At 44.0% G+C, this 19,729-nt stretch overlaps 2 protein-coding genes across 2 annotated transcripts in view; both read right to left on the bottom strand.

Annotated features, from left to right (window-relative positions):
* Positions 1–338: 338 nt before the first annotated feature.
* fxyd6 (FXYD domain containing ion transport regulator 6) lies at positions 339–18,717 on the bottom strand. The gene is made up of 9 exons (XM_062552247.1): positions 18,461–18,717; positions 6,014–6,067; positions 3,567–3,599; positions 3,248–3,283; positions 2,175–2,249; positions 1,993–2,029; positions 1,807–1,856; positions 1,627–1,665; positions 339–444 (listed from the first exon to the last, which is right to left on the bottom strand). Exons 2-8 carry the CDS (start codon positions 6,060–6,062, stop codon positions 1,637–1,639), a joined length of 309 nt encoding a protein of 102 aa, XP_062408231.1. The 5' UTR covers positions 6,063–6,067; positions 18,461–18,717; the 3' UTR covers positions 339–444; positions 1,627–1,636.
* A 229-nt stretch (positions 18,718–18,946) lies between these two features.
* The window catches only part of tmprss13a (transmembrane serine protease 13a), a 22,402-nt gene continuing 21,619 nt past the window's right edge, over positions 18,947–19,729 (bottom strand). The window contains exon 13 of the mRNA XM_062552863.1: positions 18,947–19,729. This exon is cut by the window's right edge and continues 1,005 nt beyond it. The gene's annotated coding sequence lies outside the window, so the exon portion shown is untranslated.

Here is a 19,729-nt window from a genome sequence, read left to right as displayed (position 1 = left end):
AACAGGGCACGGACGGGAAGAAGAAGAAAGACGGCCACAGGCACTAGATTAATGGGCAGAAACTCTAAAAGTTTTACAGTTATGTACAAAACCTTCCCCGGGGAGCAGCTGATGTCGGAAACGGATCCGGTTCACAGCTGGTGAAGATCTGTTTCAGAGTCAACTGCCCTCTTAGAGCAACACGCTCCAAATTCAATTCAATATGATTCAATTCAATTTGATTCATTTTTATGTACTGCCATAAATATTGTCTCAAAGCATTTTACAGACCCCACTTCCTGACCTTTCCAACCAGGACCCACCCCCCACCCCCCAAGCCCCAACACAACCCCCCACTGAGTTACACCCATTCTTGTTCTTCTGTGAAGGACTATGTTCAATTTTCAGAGGCGTTGTCATCGTCTTCGGTGATTCTGTGGCTAGCAGGTCCGGCAGACAACGGGACTGAAGGGGTTGGGCAGAAATGGAAGGCCTGTTATCAGACGTGGGTGCTATGGCTAACCCACACAGTAAAAGTGATGGTCTGCACACTGCAATGGCTCTAAAAATAGTTCTTTATTATTTAAAAAGGCAACGTTTCGATCAACAAAAAAGCCTGACGAAGATCTGTTGATCAAAACGTTGCCTTTTTAAATAATAAAGAACTATTTTTGGAGCCATTGCAGTGTGCAGACCATCACTTTTACTTTGACGCGTTTTTTGTCTGGCACCTGTTTAAGAAAAAATTGTGGATGTGCGCACCCGTCTCTCTAAATAACCCACACAGTAATCACATGCAGACTTCTCTCCTACTGCACAAAGACCATGTAGAACTAGCATTTCCTAACATTCTGATTTGGAACAGAGAATAATGGCTGAACATAAGAGAAGGGTCTGCCTACTCCGTCTGGTAGCACGCTGTGTGTGTGTGTGTGTGTGTGTGTGTGTGTGTGTGTGTGTGTGTGTGTGTGTGTGTGTGTGTGTGTGTGTGTGTGTGTGTGTGTGTGTGTGTGTGTGTGTGTGTGTGTGTGTGTGTGTGTGTGTGTGTGTGTGTGTGTGTGTGTGTGTGTGTGTTCCCTCTGTCTAGCAGTACGCTTTCGATGCCATCTGATTGCCATCATCATGCCCCTGCCTATCTGTTGATCGGCGGCTGTTGCAGACTGTGTGCTGGGGTAATGTAATCTGATAATGAGCTCACCCTATTTCATGCCAGACCCAGTCAAGGCAATTACTGAAAAGGCACAAGATCAATTCCACATGGTGATGATCCCTATGACTATCGCTCTCGCTTTCTGTGTGTGTGTGTGTGTGTGTGTGTGTGTGTGTGCGCTAGGTGCGCCTGTGTTGGATGCGTTTCAGTGAATTATGTGAATATGTGTATATTGAATGTATAATGTATGTGTGTGTCTGGAGGCAGTGTGCAAAAGTCATTCAAGCTAATGTCATTATATCCATGAAATGTGTGTGAAAATGGATTCCAGTGAATTATGGCTTAGATTAAAGCAACCCTCTAACAGAGAACATGTGTCATTTTACCAAAACAATATCTGTACATAAACCGCTACATGTACAGTAATTAATCAGATATCAGTGATGAGTCTCATATGGTGCCGTAAGGTGCTGTGATGATGAAGAGCTCAGCCTCACCCGCAGAGCTTCAGTTTTCAGCTTTCGGAGCCTCTTTGGCTGTGGGTGGAAACAGACAAGGAGCTTCAGGCCAACTAAGTTTCCAGCAGACAGGTTTGAGGTAGATTAGGATGCAGGAGGGGGTTGGTTGTGGTAGATTAGGGGTAGATTATGCAGGAGGGGGTTGGTTGGAGGTCTTACCTTTGGAAGTGATGAGGTTCTCAGCCTGTGCCTCCTCATCTCCAGGTGCCCTGAAACGCATAGGAGACAAGCAGTCTGCATTAGAGGAGGTGTGTGTGTGTGTCTGTGTCTGTGTGTGTGTGTGTGTGTCTGTGGAGTGAGAGATGTGTATGTGACAAGGAGTGTATAGGAGAAGTGTATAACTACCTGGTCTTCTGGTTGATGCTGCAGTTACACCTCCGACCTGAGACACGAACACACAGAGAGAGAGATGAGGAGGGGCGCCAGGGTCAACCACAAACACACACATTCTATATGCTTAATTCTATATGCACTGCAGTGTGTTAAGGTCATAGGGTCACAGAGTGGATGAATGAATTGTATCTTACTCAGAATAAGAAGAACCCCCAAGAGAAAGAGCACCACAGCAAACGCCAGACCGCCAATCCTCAGGCTCTCATAGTCTACACACACACACACACACACACACACACAGCATTGGAGTAGAAACAATGTACATTGTGTCAATCATCACGCTCTCATAGTCTACACACACACACACACACACACACACCATTGGAGTAGAAACAATGTACATCATGTCAATCCTCAGGCTCTCATAGTCTACACACACACACAGCATTGGAGGAGAAACAATGTACATCATGCCAATCCTCTGGCTCTCATGGTCTACACACACACACACACCATTGGAGTAGAAACAATGTACATCATGTCAATCCTCACGCTCTCATGGTCTACACACACACACACACACACACACCATTGGAGTAGAAACAGTGTACTGTACATCATGTTAGACGTGATGATATTAAGACTTTATTTAATCCTATAAATTTAGTTGTTACAACATTCCAGGAGACAAGTCCAACAAATTAACAAGAAATAAAAACACAGACACACACACACACACACACACACACATACAATTGATACTGTATATATACACTATATTGACAAAAGTATTGGGTTACTTGCCTTGACTTGCATTTTAACTTAAATGACATCCCATTCTTAATCCATAGGGTTTAATAAGATGTCGGTCACCCTTTGCAGCTATAACAGCTTTAATTCTTCTGGTAAGGCGCTCCACAAGTGTGTAACCTCACAAATGTGCTTTTGGAAGACCGATCGCTCCAATGAACACTCCTAAACCTTGTGGAAAGCTTTCCCAGAAGAGTTGAAGTTGTTATACTGTAGGTGCAAAGAGTGGACCGAAGTCATATTACACCCTATGGATTAAGAATGGGATGTCACTTGGGATGACTCACTCATATGCGAGTCAAGGCAGGTGACCCAATACTTATATAAATATAGTATATATAAAATCATCTTATCAATGTCATATTGTATCTTATACTTTGTATACTGATTTAAAATGCCAGGTGCTATGAGTAAACAGTATCAGCACTGTTGAAAATGGCATTTGAAGATATCTCACCATAATCAAATGGATCCATTTTTTTCTCCTTGCCATCTGAATGGAATACATGTAGGGCAATCAGGTGAATAGGTTATGGACTTCAGTAAATGGTAAACACTGTTAGTTTAAGCAACAAATGAATAAATCAATGCTGTATCTCTGGTGGGTTCATTTACATGTATCCTATCGATCTTGTCTGAGTAGAGCTGTTTTTTATTGACTTCCAAGACAAAAAATCAAATCCTACCATCCCTGCTGCCATCTGGGATGTGTGTGCAATATATTCAGAGGGAGGCAGTTCATGAAGGAGATTAAGGCTCAAAGAGAAGGCACTTACCCTGAACACTGGGGTCAGACAGAGCTTCAGCGCCTGAGAGAGAGACAGACAGAATGAGGGAAAACAGGAGAAAGGCAAGGTGATATAGTTAGACACACACACAATAGTTTTTTCTTCATTTTGGATGCATGTCTATTTGCCTTGTGCTGTATTCAAGGCATTCTATGTGTAAATGTATAGACGTTCTGCATTAGCAATGCAAACATATTTGTCATGCTAATAAAGCTCACTTGAACTTGGGAGAGAGAAGGACTAATATTAAAGGTTGTATCAGTGGTTGCAGGCCCAAACATAAATGATCACATTCATCTAATCTTTCCTCGTGATCCGCTTGCTGCAGTGCCCACCCCATAAACAGGCTGTCAAAAAAAACGTGGCAGCGTAGTAGGTTCCGAGATCTGTACACAAAAACAAATTGGTGCTATCAACCACTCCAACCAAAATCAATAGGGTTCCAACTTCCAACCAATCACCGACAGGGTGTGGAGGGTGTGGGTGGGGTTTTGCAATCGTGCACGGCCGCACGTGAAGGACGGCGTTTTTTTCCATCATGCACGAAACAGGGAAGGGAGGGGCGAGCTAGCTCTGTCAACTGACGTGACATCACCCGCAATCGCTGATGCAACCTTTAAACACAAAAAAAGAACCAATCCAAAATCATATGAATCTCACCCACACCTGTAGTACCCTCAATGCTCTCGGTCAACACCTGACACCTGTCAAATTACCCTCTTTTATGACTTTGGACCGATAATCACCTATCTGAACTCTGACCTGCATGAGACCTCCTGTGTGCACATAAACGTCTCTTTACATCCCAATTTCCCTCCACTCAGTCAAGTACAGAAGCTCATAATACAGACCACAGAGGCTCACCCTTTATGAGCACAAACAGTCTCCTCAGACAGCTTGAGTCTGGTCTGTGTACTTAACCCAGCCGAGAGAGAGAGAGAGAGTGATGGGAGGCTGAGAGACAGCAATTCCCACAGCAACTCCTACTCTCATACTTGATAAGACTCTGCCAACCGTTCATGCAGAAGGGAGAGTAGGATAGAGAGAAGGAGAGAGAAAGAGAAGATGAGAGTAAAGGAAAGGCATGGCTACAAAAAAATGGTGTTTGAGAAAAGAGGAGAAGAAGAGAAAATCAAGATGATGGACAGAACAGGACTTTTGGATGAGAGATGGAGAGAGAAAGAGAGAGAAGAAGGGGGTTTCAGAGGAGAGAGACAGATGATGGACAAACACAGGTGTTGGAACAAGAGAGGAATAATGAGATGGAAGATGAGACTGAGATTAGGAAAGGGTTATGACTCACAACCAACACTCAGGCTAACAGACGAGAGAGAGAGAGAAACCGTGTGGAGGGAAAATAAACACCAACGCAAACAGTGCGGGGAACATGTGCAGAGAATGTCAATGAAAGAGAAAGTGAGTTTGAAACTGAAAATGTTAAAGGTCAGTAGACACCTGCAAGGTGTTTTTTTTTTTGTTTGTTTGTTTGTCTTATTTCGGTTTCCACAGGCCTTTGCCTTCTGCTTGTTTTTTGGAAACATGCTCAAATTGACACTCCAAGCACATATGGAACATATCTCTGACTTCAAATAAGTCTGTCTTGCATTCTGTCTGTCTGTCTGTCTGTCTTCGTGCATATCTACTTGGCTAAAGCTGTGGTCTGCTCACTGGGGCCCAGTTCCATACCCAGACCATTCATGCACACAGGATTTATATTCACAGTATGTGATACACACGGGCCGGTGTGTCTCAAATCAAAAGCACTCTCCTCTCCTCTCCTCTCCTCTCCACGGCTCTTCTGAAGGCTTGAGGCTTCCACCGAGCCTCTCCCCTTCACTGCCTGTCTCAACACGGTCCCAACAGGGACCATGGGGGGCCTGTGTGTGTGTGTGTGTGTGTGTGTGTGTGTGTGTGTGTGTGTGTGTGTGTGTGTGTGTGTGTGTGTGTGTGTGTGTGTGTGTGTGTGTGTGTGTGTGTGTGTGTGTGTGTGTGTGTGTGTGTGTGTGTGGTGTGTGTGTGTGTGTGTGTGTGTGTGTGTGGTGTGTGGTGTGTGTGTGTGTGTGTGTGAGAGAGAGAGAGAGAGAGCAAGCAAGAGCGGGAGAGACAGTGTTTGAGTGTGGTATGCTTTTTTGTTGTTGTTTAATGTGTGTGTGTGTGTGTGTGTGTGAGAGAGAGAGAGAGAGAGCAAGCAAGAGCGGGAGAGACAGTGTTTGAGTGTGGTATGCTTTTTTGTTGTTGTTTAATGTGTGTGTGTGTGTGTGTATGTGTGCGTGCTTGTGAGAGTTTGAGTTTGTGTATATGTGTCAGCATGTGACAGAGAGGTAGACAGAGAGAGAGAGAGAGTCTGTGTAATATGTGTTTGTTTGAGTTTGTGTGTGTGTGTGTGTGTGTGTGTGTCTGTGTGTGTGCGCGTGTTGGGGGGGGGGGTGACTTACCAGCAACAGAGACCAGGAACGAAAAGAGGAAGAGCAGAACAGTTTCCATGGCAACTGCAGAAAGAGAGAGAAAAAGAATGAGAGAGAGAGAGAGAAAGAGATCAGTGTCAGTGGGCTACATGCGCGCCACTTCAATCAGAAAAATATATAACATACAAACACAAACAAACACATACACAAACTCTTTCTGTGCATATACACCTGTACCTTACTGTTCCAGCATATGAATGATACAGTATGATGCAGTATTTGGACACTATCAGTGGGCCTGACCTTAGATTCATAGGATGACTTTTATTTGACCTGAAAAGCCTCTATCTGCAGTGAGCTGCACGACCACCAAGGGAAAGGCACAGCCTGGTAGTGTCATTGCAAGGCTGTAGCCTGGTAGAGCCCTTGGAAGGCTGTAGCTTTGTAGTGTTCTTGGAGGGCTGTAGCCTGGGAGTGTCCTTGGAAGGCTGCTGGCTGGTAGCAGAGACGGATGAAAAAGCGTATTTAAGGGTACTTAAGGATCTTTGCTGGTAGTGTTCTTGGAAGGCTGTAGCCTAGTGTCCTTGGAAGCCTGTATCCTGGTTATGTCCTTGGAAGGCTGTATCCCTGTACTCCACATAACTACACTACACTACATGATACTGGCGCAGGAGCTGGTAGAGGCGTGGCCTACTTCTATGTATGCAGTGACCATGTTGATACAAAATGCATGTTTTTGTTAAAGGGACACTTCACCGATTAGCAATAAGCTTTGTATCTTTAGAAAACCAGTCATGTTTTTGAATGGTCGTGCATCATTCCCTCAATTTGCCTTGAGATGGGAGAAATACGGATTTCAATGTTGGACGTCCTGCTTTCAATGAGGTTAAAATCATCATTTTACAGTCCTATTCATGGGTTTCATTGAAATCCGTATTTCTCCCATCTCAAGGATGACTGACTGGTTTTCTAAAGATACAAAGCTTATTGCTAATCAGTGAAGTGTCCCTTTAAATACCTGTACAGCATCATTGGGGGGGGGGGGGGGAATGTACAGTACAGCATAAGAACAGGCATCTTTGTGTGTGATGATGACCTCATGGCCGTTCCCTGGACAAGTATGTGACTGTATGTCAGGGTTCTGATTGCAACCACAGTCCTCCCACGAGAAAGGGATGCATGACTAATTACAGTAACAGCAAATGACCCTTTGACTGGACAACTACAAATGCAGATATGTTATCACAAAAGTCTAAACTCTAAAAAAAAAAAGTCTTAAATGAAATCTAACCATATTAAGATTAAGATTATACTAAAATCAAATAATCTGTTTGGTATTTTGCTTAGTTAAAGACTTAAATAGTACTCTCTCAAAAGATCATTTTGACTTAATTTAAGAACACTTTGATTTATTTTAAGGAGTCTTATCAAGACAAATTTACTCACTTCAACACTGGCAGTCAAATTTGCCTAACGCACTGGTGTACAAATTTGCTTGTTTTCAGGATAAAATTTCTTAAAAAAGAGAGAGTTAGGAAAGTCTCTTTACTTTTTAATCTTGATATAAGATTTATAACACTTGGTTAGATTTTACTAGATAAGCAGTTTTTGCAGTGTGGACAACCCGAGAGATCAAGAGAGAGAGAAAGAAATCGACAGAGAGAGAGAGTGAGAGAGAGAGAGAGAGAGACACTGATATCCATTACCAGGGGTGTAGGCTACAGAAATCTTTCAACAATGGCTTCCATTAGTGTTTAGATGAATACACCCCCACCCCCCTGTTTGCAATGGAATGATTTAGAATCACTGAAAATGACTAAGGGACTGATAATGGCGTTCTGAGTCATGGACCAATTTGCAGTCTTCCACAGACAAAAAACAAAAATGAATCTGTTAAATGTGTTTAGAGATGAGATAATGGATTTCCACTGAACATGCCACGATTTTGTTTGATATGTTAAGCCTATTTTCATGTATAGTAGTCACAGCTGCTTCTGAAGGATCGTTCGCCTGAGGTTACTGATTAGGTTTTTGGTATAATCCTTGAAAAAATATTAAGCATCTCCTCTCTCTCTATCTCTCTCTCTCTCTCTCTCTCTCTCTCTCTCTCTCTGTGTGTGTGTGTGACAGCATTTAGTCATTTCCCCTATCTAAACAAACTTTAAAAGTAAAATGGCAGGTTGCGTGTCCAGAATGAAAACCATGTAGCAGACACTGGCCCTCCACACACAATGTGCAGACCAGCACACAACCTCACACACGTCCTCTCTCACCCTGTTGTCCAAGCATAAATGACAATGGCATAGGTCTGACAACAAGCCACAGGCAAAGTGCAAAAAGTAACTCAATCTCAATCAATAGGCTTGACTTCATCCTGTCAGTGCCTGCAGGGAAACACTTGTCAATCTGCAGGTCTCCAAAAATCTTTCTGATCCCTCAGCACACACACACACACACACACACACACACACAGACAGACAGACAGACAGACAGACAGACAGACAGACAGACAGACAGACAGACAGACAGACAGACAGACAGACAGACAGACAGACAGACAGACAGACAGACAGACAGACAGACACACACACACACACACACACACACACACACACACACACAGACAGACACACTCAGACACACACACACACACACACACAAACAAAAACACAACACTCCAATCAATACAGAGCAGCACCCTGAGGTTGCCTAATCAATAAGGCTGTAGGAGCTAATCTTGCACGACGGACTGGATATACTCGGGCAGCTAGCGTTGGCAGATGGCAGCAGTCTCATCCTGTTGAGTCTGTCAGGTGGCACAGGCTTACACTTGGCAATGCCTACCCCGTCAGGGCAGGGAGTTAAGGAGGGAGGTGACGCTACCATGTGTCAGCAGCCCTACAGCACCAGTCATCGATCGGGAGACGCATCCTCAGATAGAACTTACAGCGAGCCATAGCAAGTGATTCTAAGCCAATACACTTTTTTTGTTGTCTTGTTCAGTAAATATTCTCACAATCACTATAGCGCTCAATTCTGTGAGCGCGATGAAAAAATGAAAAACTCTGTCTTTCCTAGAGAGCTAATCAGCAACAGGTGGTGCTCCCACCACATGGAGGTCTGTTTGCGCAACTGTGATGCAATGACCCAATCTAGTCCATATTGATGCACAGGGCTGACGATGGATGTCTTTGCCTTTCGAGAGAGCAATGTGTGAAACCGTGTGTCAAGGGAAAAGCCACCAACAGAAGCAGTGCCAGTGATGCTCACTGATCAGGACATGCTCACCTAGAGAGGGCACCTGGGTCTGAGTCTGGGAGAGAAGAGAATAGCTCTGAATTGCGGTATCAGGGTTTTTTTTTTAATGTTTTTTTTTAAAGCATCTAGAACATGTTTGATGGTGGAGGTCATTGTCCAATGTCTATAGACCTCTGAAGTTCGCCTACAAAAAAGCCACCATCTTTGCCCAAATAAGGAGATTCGGTATCTTGAGATTTTTTTCTATGGGAAAATAACATGGGGATTTTCAATTATCGCACCTGTTAAACTTTCGCGGGGATGGTGACATTGGAAATTTTTCAGACGTTTTTCACTACACAGTTTTGTCCACTGCCGTCTAGTGGATACTGTGATGTTCGGTAGGTGAAGACGGCACACTTTGATCTTTGCTACCCCAGAGCTAACTTACCATGCAACTTGCCATAGGCAGTTAGCTTCAATTAACTCCCGGATCTCCTTATATGGGCAAAGATGGCAGCTTTGGATCCTTTTTGTAGGCGAACTTCAGAGGTCTATAACCATACCAGTGGTATTTAATGGTTCCCAGAGTGTTGATGAGAGTACATATTGTAAATGCGGATAATACAGTGTGGTTTTTGAATGTTGAAAGTTGCAATTGGTGAATAAGCAATATTTTAAGAGGTGGATAAACTCTAATAAAAGGTGGATGAACTCAGTGTTCAGAGGTGGGTAAACTGTGTTTACTTGTGTTTAGTCGCCACTGCATCCCTGCTCAGTGTGGAGGAGGACTTGGACCTATAGACCTAACACACTTTATTCAGGGTGGTGGCATCGAAAATGTCTGGAGCTGACTAGCCACTACTCGGATATTACACTTTACAACAAACACAAATAGTATTATCACTATAATGTCCGGGTTTCCCAAAATCGTTAAGAAGCTCTTAAGTCCTGAGAACTTCTTAGGAGCGTTCTTAGAACATTCTTACAACGCTCCTAAGAAGTTCTTAGCGCTTAAGAGCTTCTTTAACAATTTTGGGAAACCCGGCCATTATAAGTACAGTTCTGCCTTCAGATATGACAGTTTTAACTTGATTTTGTTTTCATTTTGCCATAGTGATTCTCTTCAGAACTGATACAGTTGGTTTATTCAGTCAAGTGGAAGAACATCTTATGAGTTCATGCTGACACACACACACACACACACACACACACACAGAGACACACAGACACACAGAGACACACAGACACACAGAGAGAGAACAAAAGAAAACAACTAAGGACTGACAGACACACGGAATATGACAGACAAAAGGAATGCAAGAATGTTAACATCTGGCTTAGTGCAGAACTGATTAGTGAGAGATTTTCAGAGGTTTTCAAATAAATACTCTTAGTTGGAAAAACACACTCTTAGTCGGAATTAATACACTCTTAGTTCAAACAAATATTCTCAAGGAAACCTTACAGTACACTGGAAAAGGGGAAATAAGACGGAAGGTCGCTAAAGGACTGTGTGTGTGTGCGTGCGTGTGTGTGTAAAAGAGGAGAGAGCATGTGTGTTCATGTTAATTCCTGCTCTCTCTCACACATACACACACACAGTGTCTCTGTCCCCCTCCTTGTCACCACTCTAAACTGGGTCGTCCTCATTTCTCTAGACCCCTCCCACTCTCTCTCCAGCGCCATCCTTCAGGACCAGCTCCCAAAGGGTCACCGCCACAGAGCTAGCTTAGCTACACACAACTGCTCCATTTATGTCTAGCTTAGCTACACACTACTGCTCCATTTCTGTCTAGCTTAGCTACACACAACTGCTCCATTTCTGTCTAGCTTAGCTACACACAACTGCTCCATTTCTGTCTAGCTTAGCTACACACAACTGCTCCATTTCTGTCTAGCTTAGCCACACACAACTGCTCCATTTCTGCCTAGCTTAGCGACACACAACTGCTCCATTTCTGTCTAGCTTAGCCACACACAACTGCTCCATTTCTGCCTAGCTTAGCTACACACAACTGCTCCATTTCTGTCTAGCTTAGCCACACACAACTGCTCCATTTCTGCCTAGCTTAGCTACACACAACTGCTCCATTTCTGCCTAGCTTAGCGACACACAACTGCTCCATTTCTGCCTCTGTCTGTCTGTCTGTCTGTCTATCTATTTATTGAGCTATTTAACTATTAATATACAGTATATGTATTTGTCTATCTATATCTATCTATCTATCTCTCTCTATTATCTTGATACATCTATCTACAGTATGTCTGTATTGATCCAAATCTATATCTACATCTATCTATCATCATGTATCTATCCAGGGGTTAATCTGGGAGAATAGAATCACCCATCCAGACAAGGCCGCAGGTGTTCAATGTAGCAGATTCTAGATCCACAACTAAGAGAAAGGGTTAACTTATCACTCTGGATAAAGGAGAACACTGTGAAATGACCATAAATGAACATCCACTCAATTCCTGAGATGTGTCTATAACGTAGGAATACTTGGGAAACTAGAGCTGAGAGAATGATAGAGAGAGAGAGAGAGATTGATAGATAGAGAGAGAGAATCCAGGAAGTGTGGTGCTTTAGGCTCTCTGCTTGATTACCTTGCCAGAGGGCACTGCTGGGAAGTCGTATCGTATCCCCTTGGCGCTGCCATAATGGAGTTTGGAGAGCAGTCAGGGAGTCGGTCAGCCAGCGTGGCAGTCAGCCAGAGCAGAGGCTAAATAGCATCATGGATAACCTGAACTGACCCCCCGCCCCCCACCCACCCACCGAGTGCCCCTCCACCAGCCAGACCCTGGAGGAGCAACACAAACACCACCAGAGCAGATGGCCAGCCGCCAACCCCCCCCCCCCACCAGGTGCCCTCACGTCCCACCCATGCATGGAACATGGACACAGGTGGGCAGTGACTCAGCCAGCACTGCCCCCCCCCCCTCCTCCCCATCTCCCCTGGGGCTGTGTGCCATACAGGTTTCCACTGTGCCCAAGCTATTCATCACATACCATGCCAGGCTCTGTCTATATGTGTGTGTGTCTGTGTGTGTGTGTGTGTGTGTGTACATGCGTGTTTGTGTGTGCATGCATGCATATGTGTGTGTGTGTGTGTGTGTGTGTGTGTGTGTGTGTTCCCTCTGTCGGGTCGGCTCGGCTCAGTGTCTTGGCAGGGCATCATGCCTACATAGTCTTCAGCAGCAGCACTTGTGTCCCTGTAATGCTGTCCCTCTGTCTCCTCTCTTATCAGCTTGTTATTGGCAAGGCATGGCCTGGGAAAATGCATGTACATCTCCACCTGCCTGACGGGGGAGGAGGAGGAGGAGGAGGAGGAGGAGGACAGGGAGGGACAGAGTGTGAGTGAAATCCTCCCGCTGTGTGATAGGGATGGTGTGTTTGTTTCGTTTGTGTGTGAGGAATTCTACACTCAGAGGATAAAATCACATGGACTTCAACAAAGCTCCAGTTCCTTTCCCATCATCTAAACCACACCTGCTTCTTCATGTCTCTGATACTGACTAAGTTCCTGTATGAAAAACAGCAGATTTCAACATTTCTAAAAAAACATCAGATTCCTAATTTCCATCCCTAATTCCTGTCCCATTCCCACTTCCCAGTCCCATTTTAGTGACTGCATAAGATAGCTCCTACAGTTTTCTAAGGGAGTACGTTTGACAGCGTATTTTGCCAACAGTGCATGCACACGATGGCCAGAGTGAAGTCAGACACAAGGAGTGGGCAGAACCTGGACAAAGTTAATCAATAAAACATAGATATCAGATGGCTCTTTAATGATGGTTGCATGAAATTGGTTTATTCAATTTCACTTCACCAGAGAGGTCTCGCCCATTTCAGAATCCCCACCTTGACGCACTGACGCATTGTGGGGGCAGCCGTGTAACAACTGGCTTGTAACCTGAGGGTTGCCGGTTCAATCCCCGACCAATCCACGGCTGTAGTGCCCTTGAGCAAGGCACCTAACCCCTCACTGCTCCCCGAGCGCCGCTGGTTGGGCAGGCAGCTCACTGCACTTGGTTGTGTGATTCACCTCACTGTGTGCTGTGTGTTCACTAATTCGGTTAAATTGGGGTAAATGCAGAGAACTGAATTTGCCTCACGGGATCAAAAAAGTATATATTCTATTCTATTGTATTCTTGTAGCTTCTCGCTACCTGTCGCTGCCATCGGGCCCTAAGAGCCTGAATCCACCTCTGACATCTCTAACAATCATTTTGATCTGACTCTGATTCAACGGCTGCTGCAATGCCATGTGGTCCTACCCTCTCTATGCATATGGATGATCAAGATCAGTCAGTGAGTTCGCATTGAAATAAATTAAAATGAAATATTTATTTGTGATTATCCTCTGTGTAAATTAGGACATGCTAGTCACTAAGATTCCTCTATACTTTATCAGTAGTGGGGTCTTAAAAGGAGAATTCTGGCAAATTGTCACATAAATCTCTGTCGTCTCAATAATAATAATCATTTTTTTAAAAAACACAAGTTGCTGCAGCCAGCAGCTACATCGCATCACTCACATGTTCGTGAGCTCTCATGATGTTCAATCCCCCAGAGTGAAGTGCTGTAGCTGTCTGGCTGCTTTAGCGGTAGGAACTAACTTTCTCCTTTAACATTACTGTGTAACTACGTGTAGGTTCAAAGTTATGTGCCCAAATCCATTGGATTACTAAAGCGATAGCAAACAGTGTTCCTGGATAAGAATGGTATACTGGTAGCAAAACACATTATTGGTAGATGAACATGTGAAAACAACTACATTTGAGAAATTCCAACGACAAATTCAAGACTAAACAATTCATTTTGAACCTGTACCTCTAGGATGACATCATCAGGGTGCTCTTTGTTGTTTGCTTGTCTGCCAAATTCACATGTTTCACTGCAGGCAAAGGCCTTGGTGCTGTAAACGCTCGCCAGTTTATCTGAAGGAGCTTTGAACAGCCAAACAATTTTTTTTTCTCAGTGTGCGGGAGTCATTATCTCTCCTCGCTTCTAAAAGCTCTGTGTGCAGACTGGGTGAAGTGAATTATTAAGGCAGGCGAGAGTGGGATGCATTTTCTGCATGACGAACACGCTTTGGAAATTAACGGTTAAGTTGTCTGTGTACAATAATAGCTGTGTTTACATTTATTGCGCATCATTTCAAGACAACCACAGAACAACAACGCTTGTCCATAAACATACCACAGCATAAAGTCTATATGAATACATTTGTCCCACGCTAAAAGGATTTCAGTGCAGAGTGCATACAGCAGGAAATGTTTACCCCCTCAAGAGACCCAATTAATATGTTTGTGTTAAGCACCAGGTTCTCCTTGTGAATGGGGAGTGTTTCTAGTGACCGCTGAAACACACAGGCTCATTAACGACATCATGAAGAACACAAGTCAGTATGATGAAAACAGACAGACTGTTTTTCTAAAGATACAAAGCTTAATGCTAATCGGTGAAGTGTCCCTTTAAAATGTCATTTGGTCGGTCAGATTTGTTCAGAGTCCACCTGCTGTGTGACCTTCTCTGCCCTGTATCTTCTCCTTTTTGGGGTGTGGTGTACTGGTTAGGGCTTCAGGCTTGTAACCGGAGGGTTGCCGGTTCGATCCCCGACCAGTCCACCCCCGACCCACCACGGCTGAAGTGCCCTTGAGCAAGGCACCTAACCCCTCAGTGCTCCCCAAGCGCCGCTGGTTGGGCAGGCAGCTCACTGCTCTGGGTTAGTGTGTGATTCACCTCACTGTGTGGGTGCTGTGTGTTCACTAATTCGGTTAAATTGGGTTAAATGCAGAGAAACGAATTTCCCTCACAGGATCAAAAAAGTATATATTCTATTCAACAGTCCTGACCACAATCAGTTTTACTGCCCCTGCACCTACTGTACGCGCAAACAAAGACACGTGCAAAGATTTCGCTCAAGTCATTCACTAGCTTCACTGAGGGGGAAGAGAGAATACTGTATGTGGCACATACAAACAGTGTGCAACATAAAGGCTATCAAATATGATAGATAGCGCGAGCTCATGGTATGAAAGTGAAAGTTTATACTGAACAGCAGAGACACAAGAGTGAGGTAAAAGCGCCCAAACTGGTCCTCAATGGGAACTATAAGTAATTCAGACATCGGCAAACTACGCATTTCTAGAATCTGAGCAATAACAACAGGACTAGATTCAGAACTAAAATTTTTACAGAATTTAACTTCAACACTGGATTGACTTCGTAGTAATTGGAAAATATGCATAAGGTCATGTATGCATGTGTGTTTGTAGGAAGCACAAACATAGCCTGGAAAAATCTAGTCTGATAGTCTGGTGACTCTCAATTGGGAAATGTTTCCAACACTTGCAAGTTAATGTGATGCGATCTACGAAAACCCATGACATAGAATGCTGCTAGGGGTGGTATCAGTATCTTAAATTGGTCAAATTTCACCCACCAGGGAGAATTGAAATAGAACAAAAATCACTGTGCACCATCCTTGATTTTTCTCCGTTTCAAATCTCCCTGATGGGTGAAGTTTGACCAATTTAAGATTCTGATATCATCCTAACATTCTTGACACTGTACCCTAGTAAAATACTATCCTCCCAAAATCTTGGATGGTGCTAGGATGGTATCAGAATAATAATTGGTCAAATTGCACCGTGTGATGGGTTTTCATGCATCACAAATGTGAAATTGTAACAACGATAGAAACGTGGATGAGCCCTCCGTTGTGTAGCTGCTCGTAGACTCTCATGAGGATATCTGAGGTGCTCTCGCCGGGCTTGGCTTCACACATGCAGATGTTCATGGGATTGTATTTGGTGTGTGGATTGACACACATTACTGCAAGGGTAGAAGTGGGACAGCCTGTCTCTCTATCGCGGTCTTTCACTCTTGTAGTCATTTTGGTGTGACAAATCAACCCCTGAAGAGAACAATTCACCCTCCTGATTGCCATAAGTCAAGTTGAGTTGCCAGCCATGACAGATGGCAATGTTTGCTATCAGAATGTGTGTGTGCGTGTGTCTGTGGATGTTTGTGTGTGTTTATGGGCATGTATTTGTTTGTGTATGTCTGTGTGTGCATGTCTTTGTGTGAGTGCATGGTGCATGAGTGTGTGTACAGGAATATGCTGTGTTTCTGCCTGTGTTTGTCTGTTTGCATGCAACTGTGTGTGTGTGTGTGTGTGTGTGTGTGTGTGTGTGTGTGTGTGTGTGTGTGTGTGTGTGTGTGTGTGAGAGAGAGAGAGAGAGAGAGAGAGAGAGAGAGAGAGCGCTCTTGTGCATGTTGGATTATTGGCTGTTTTTCATTAGCTGTCCTGTCTCCTAAATTTCAAGGACACTTCCTCATCCTGAGGCTGTATTGAGAAAGGCACCAAAAAAAACAGAGGAGAAAAAAAAAATCCTCCTCCCAGACAAGCTGGTCTGTGATTCTCACCTTCGCCGCTCATTCATAATTCATCAGTGGACTGGACTGGAGGCACGCAGTGCAGAGAAGCAACGGCTATTTAACACAAACTCACAATCTGTCAACACACACTGAAAAGCTTCCAAGTGTGTCAATATTGCTACGAGGCGTCACAGCGTTCAGACGAATAACGCTCACACAGTCTTTATTCATCTGTCCACTGTACGTGGACGGAGTTCATTTAGTCTGATTTGTTTAATCATTTTCAAAAGGAAATTGGTCTCAGTGTGTTCCAGGAACATTAATCAGGCTTTCAGGAGTCTGATCACACTGTTCATTACATACATGGAGCACAAACCCCTGCAGCCTAATTGATGGAGTGATTCATGCTCACTTAGTAAATATATGAATGAACAGCAACAGCATAAACATGAACGAGTGGAGTATGTGGGTTTCAACGGCTAATTGGGGCTGTGTGGAGGGGTCTGTGCCCTCCATGCTTGCATCTTGTAGGTACAATGAGAGTAAGTATCCATGACAACAAAGCTTTCAGCGGAGCGCGGGCTGGCAGACGTGTCCCCTCCCGTGGTGCCTAGATATCGCTATGGCAACTGTCTCCGTCAGGTGATTACTAGTACCAAAATGCCGGCGGCGGCGTGAGCGCACATCATATAGGGCGCGAGTAAACACACTGTCGAATTAAAAGGGCAATAAGAATATGGAGAGGAAATAGCACCTTGATTAGTGCAAGAGAATCCACTGAACATCATTAATTCTGACGTTGAAATCAGACGATAGGCTAACAAAATCCAGGTTTTTCAAATGCATCACACAAGGACCTGTTGCGGGTTATGGATTAACCTGCGTCTATGTCTGTTTGACAATATTCACAAATATGTTTAACAATACTAAAGCCGCCTACATAGCCTACACTCAGCTTTACTTAAATCGCAGCGCTCCGTCTGACTACCGTGTCGACTACCTGTGGATTGCCTCGGCACGTCTACTGCCAAGCACGAGCACAGGGCTGTCCTCATGACGGTGACTGTGGCAGGTGACAAATCTGCCTTTTTACCCGCCATGGATAGTACGGTTCCCTGTCATGGCTTCACAAGTCTTATGAAAAGTCGAGAAGCCAGGATACATAAAATATTCCGACCACTAGTTGCATTTTTTTCTCAGCCATTTGTGATATTCATATATTTGATAGTCTTTCATTCCCAGAGTCGACGCACAATAATGTGCGCACTTGTTTTGTTCTGCGTGGCTCATCACGCGAGCACTGCTTAATGAGGATAGTTCCAAATACATCGGAGACACACCCTCCCAACCGCTCCAGAGCTCGTTACTCGTACACATAAACAATACAGACTATTTAGCCTACGCCCCTCACACTTTCATCATATTCGAGGGATGTTCACTGGCCATAACGTACACGGTGGAGTTGGAACGGAGTTTATGCGTTATGGCGCAATTAGTCCCAGTCGAATATTATTGATTGGGGACAAGCAGAGCAACCATTTATCAGAAAGAAACAAAAACTTCGTTTGAGATTAGAAAAAGAATTACGCAAAAAAAAAACTTTCATAAGACTTATCAGTCAATTCAAATGTAGATTCGCCGTAAGTTTGAGAGCAAATGTCGACGTTTTAGGCGTCATCCGTGTTCCGAGATTCATATGACCCAAGGCAAGAAAAACGATCCATCTTCACAGGGGCGCACCACCCATCTCCAAAAATCTCTTTGAAGAACATATTTTATGAAGCCTTCGTTACTGTACAGGGCAGAAATACACTATGATTAATGAAAATACTTAAAACTTGCCAAATTACCTTTTTTTAACCTCCGTTGGTTGAGTTGGCGAGGACACTTGATAATTCAGCGCCGTGGAACAATATGTGGCCCCCTTTGTGAAGTCTTGGTTCTTTTGAATTTTCTATTTCTCACATGAGCTCCACATCCGCCTAAGCCTTCAACCTGTTTGTTTTCCCCTTTCACTCACAACCGGAGCAAGTGAAGAAAGAGCAAGAGTCGACCCTCACGTAATCCCCGGTGATGCTGCCCGTCTCGAAGCGCGCGCACTGTTGATTTGTTCTTCCTACTTTCTATCTACAACACGTTGTCAGTCGCCGTTACCGAACTGGCTCTCCCTCCTCCGTTCACCGCGCCCACTACTCACAATATCCCAGACGGACAGGGCAACATCTGTAGAGGTGAACGTCTTTCTCAGTGATTAGCCTATGAGCCATGGTTACTGATATGTTGAGACTCACCATGCACTTCCCAAGGGTAATACATATAGGAAACAGAGGAAATCCTTTGAGGAAAACATTTTATTGGCATATGTTAAGATATATTATAGTCGGTCGGTGATTTGTTTTGTGTGTAAACTTTCATGACCCATTTCCTGGGCAACTGTTACAAAATACCATTTTTAGACAAGTGGGGAGGAATATGGACACCTGGCCTGTGTGTGTGTGTGTGTGTGTGTGTGTGTGTGTGTGTGTGTGTGTGTGTGTGTGTGTGTGTGTGTGTGTGTGTGTGTGTGTGGTGTGTGTGCGTGCAGGCAGGCATAAGACTGTGTATGTGTGTGTAGTGTGTATGTACACATAGTGTGAGTGACAGAACAAGATCCCCACTGCCCTTTCTTCATCTCAATGGTAAATATAGCTCATATTGCATAGATCCTTCATTTATACCACACATAGACAACATTTTTAAAACAAATATCCCTAACTCCCATTCAATTACTTCACTGGCCTGGAGAAATATCCCGATTACTCAACAAATATGGCTTTGAGCACTGAAAGATTGCTGTATAAACGTGTTAACATGATTTGATCATTCATAAAAACACACTCGCTCAGAGTCAATGCATTAGTGCTTTGGGGCAAACCAAACCACAGATACAAATATATAGTGCACAGTGCTTTACAAATGGCAGACATCCAGGGCAAACTCTCCCAGTGTAACCACACAGAGATCAGTTGACCTGGAGACAGATCTGAACCTGACATGGCGTGGATCTGCATAGGCCAACCAGTCCAATCAGGTCCAGATAGAAAACAGACAAAAGAAGAAAACAAAAAAAACCCTAACCC

This window comes from Sardina pilchardus, chromosome 13 (genome assembly GCF_963854185.1).
Source record: "Sardina pilchardus chromosome 13, fSarPil1.1, whole genome shotgun sequence".
Taxonomy (NCBI): domain Eukaryota; kingdom Metazoa; phylum Chordata; class Actinopteri; order Clupeiformes; family Clupeidae; genus Sardina; species Sardina pilchardus.
The sequence above is the reverse complement of the archived record's forward strand: the minus strand, read 5'-3'. Positions and strand labels throughout refer to the sequence as shown.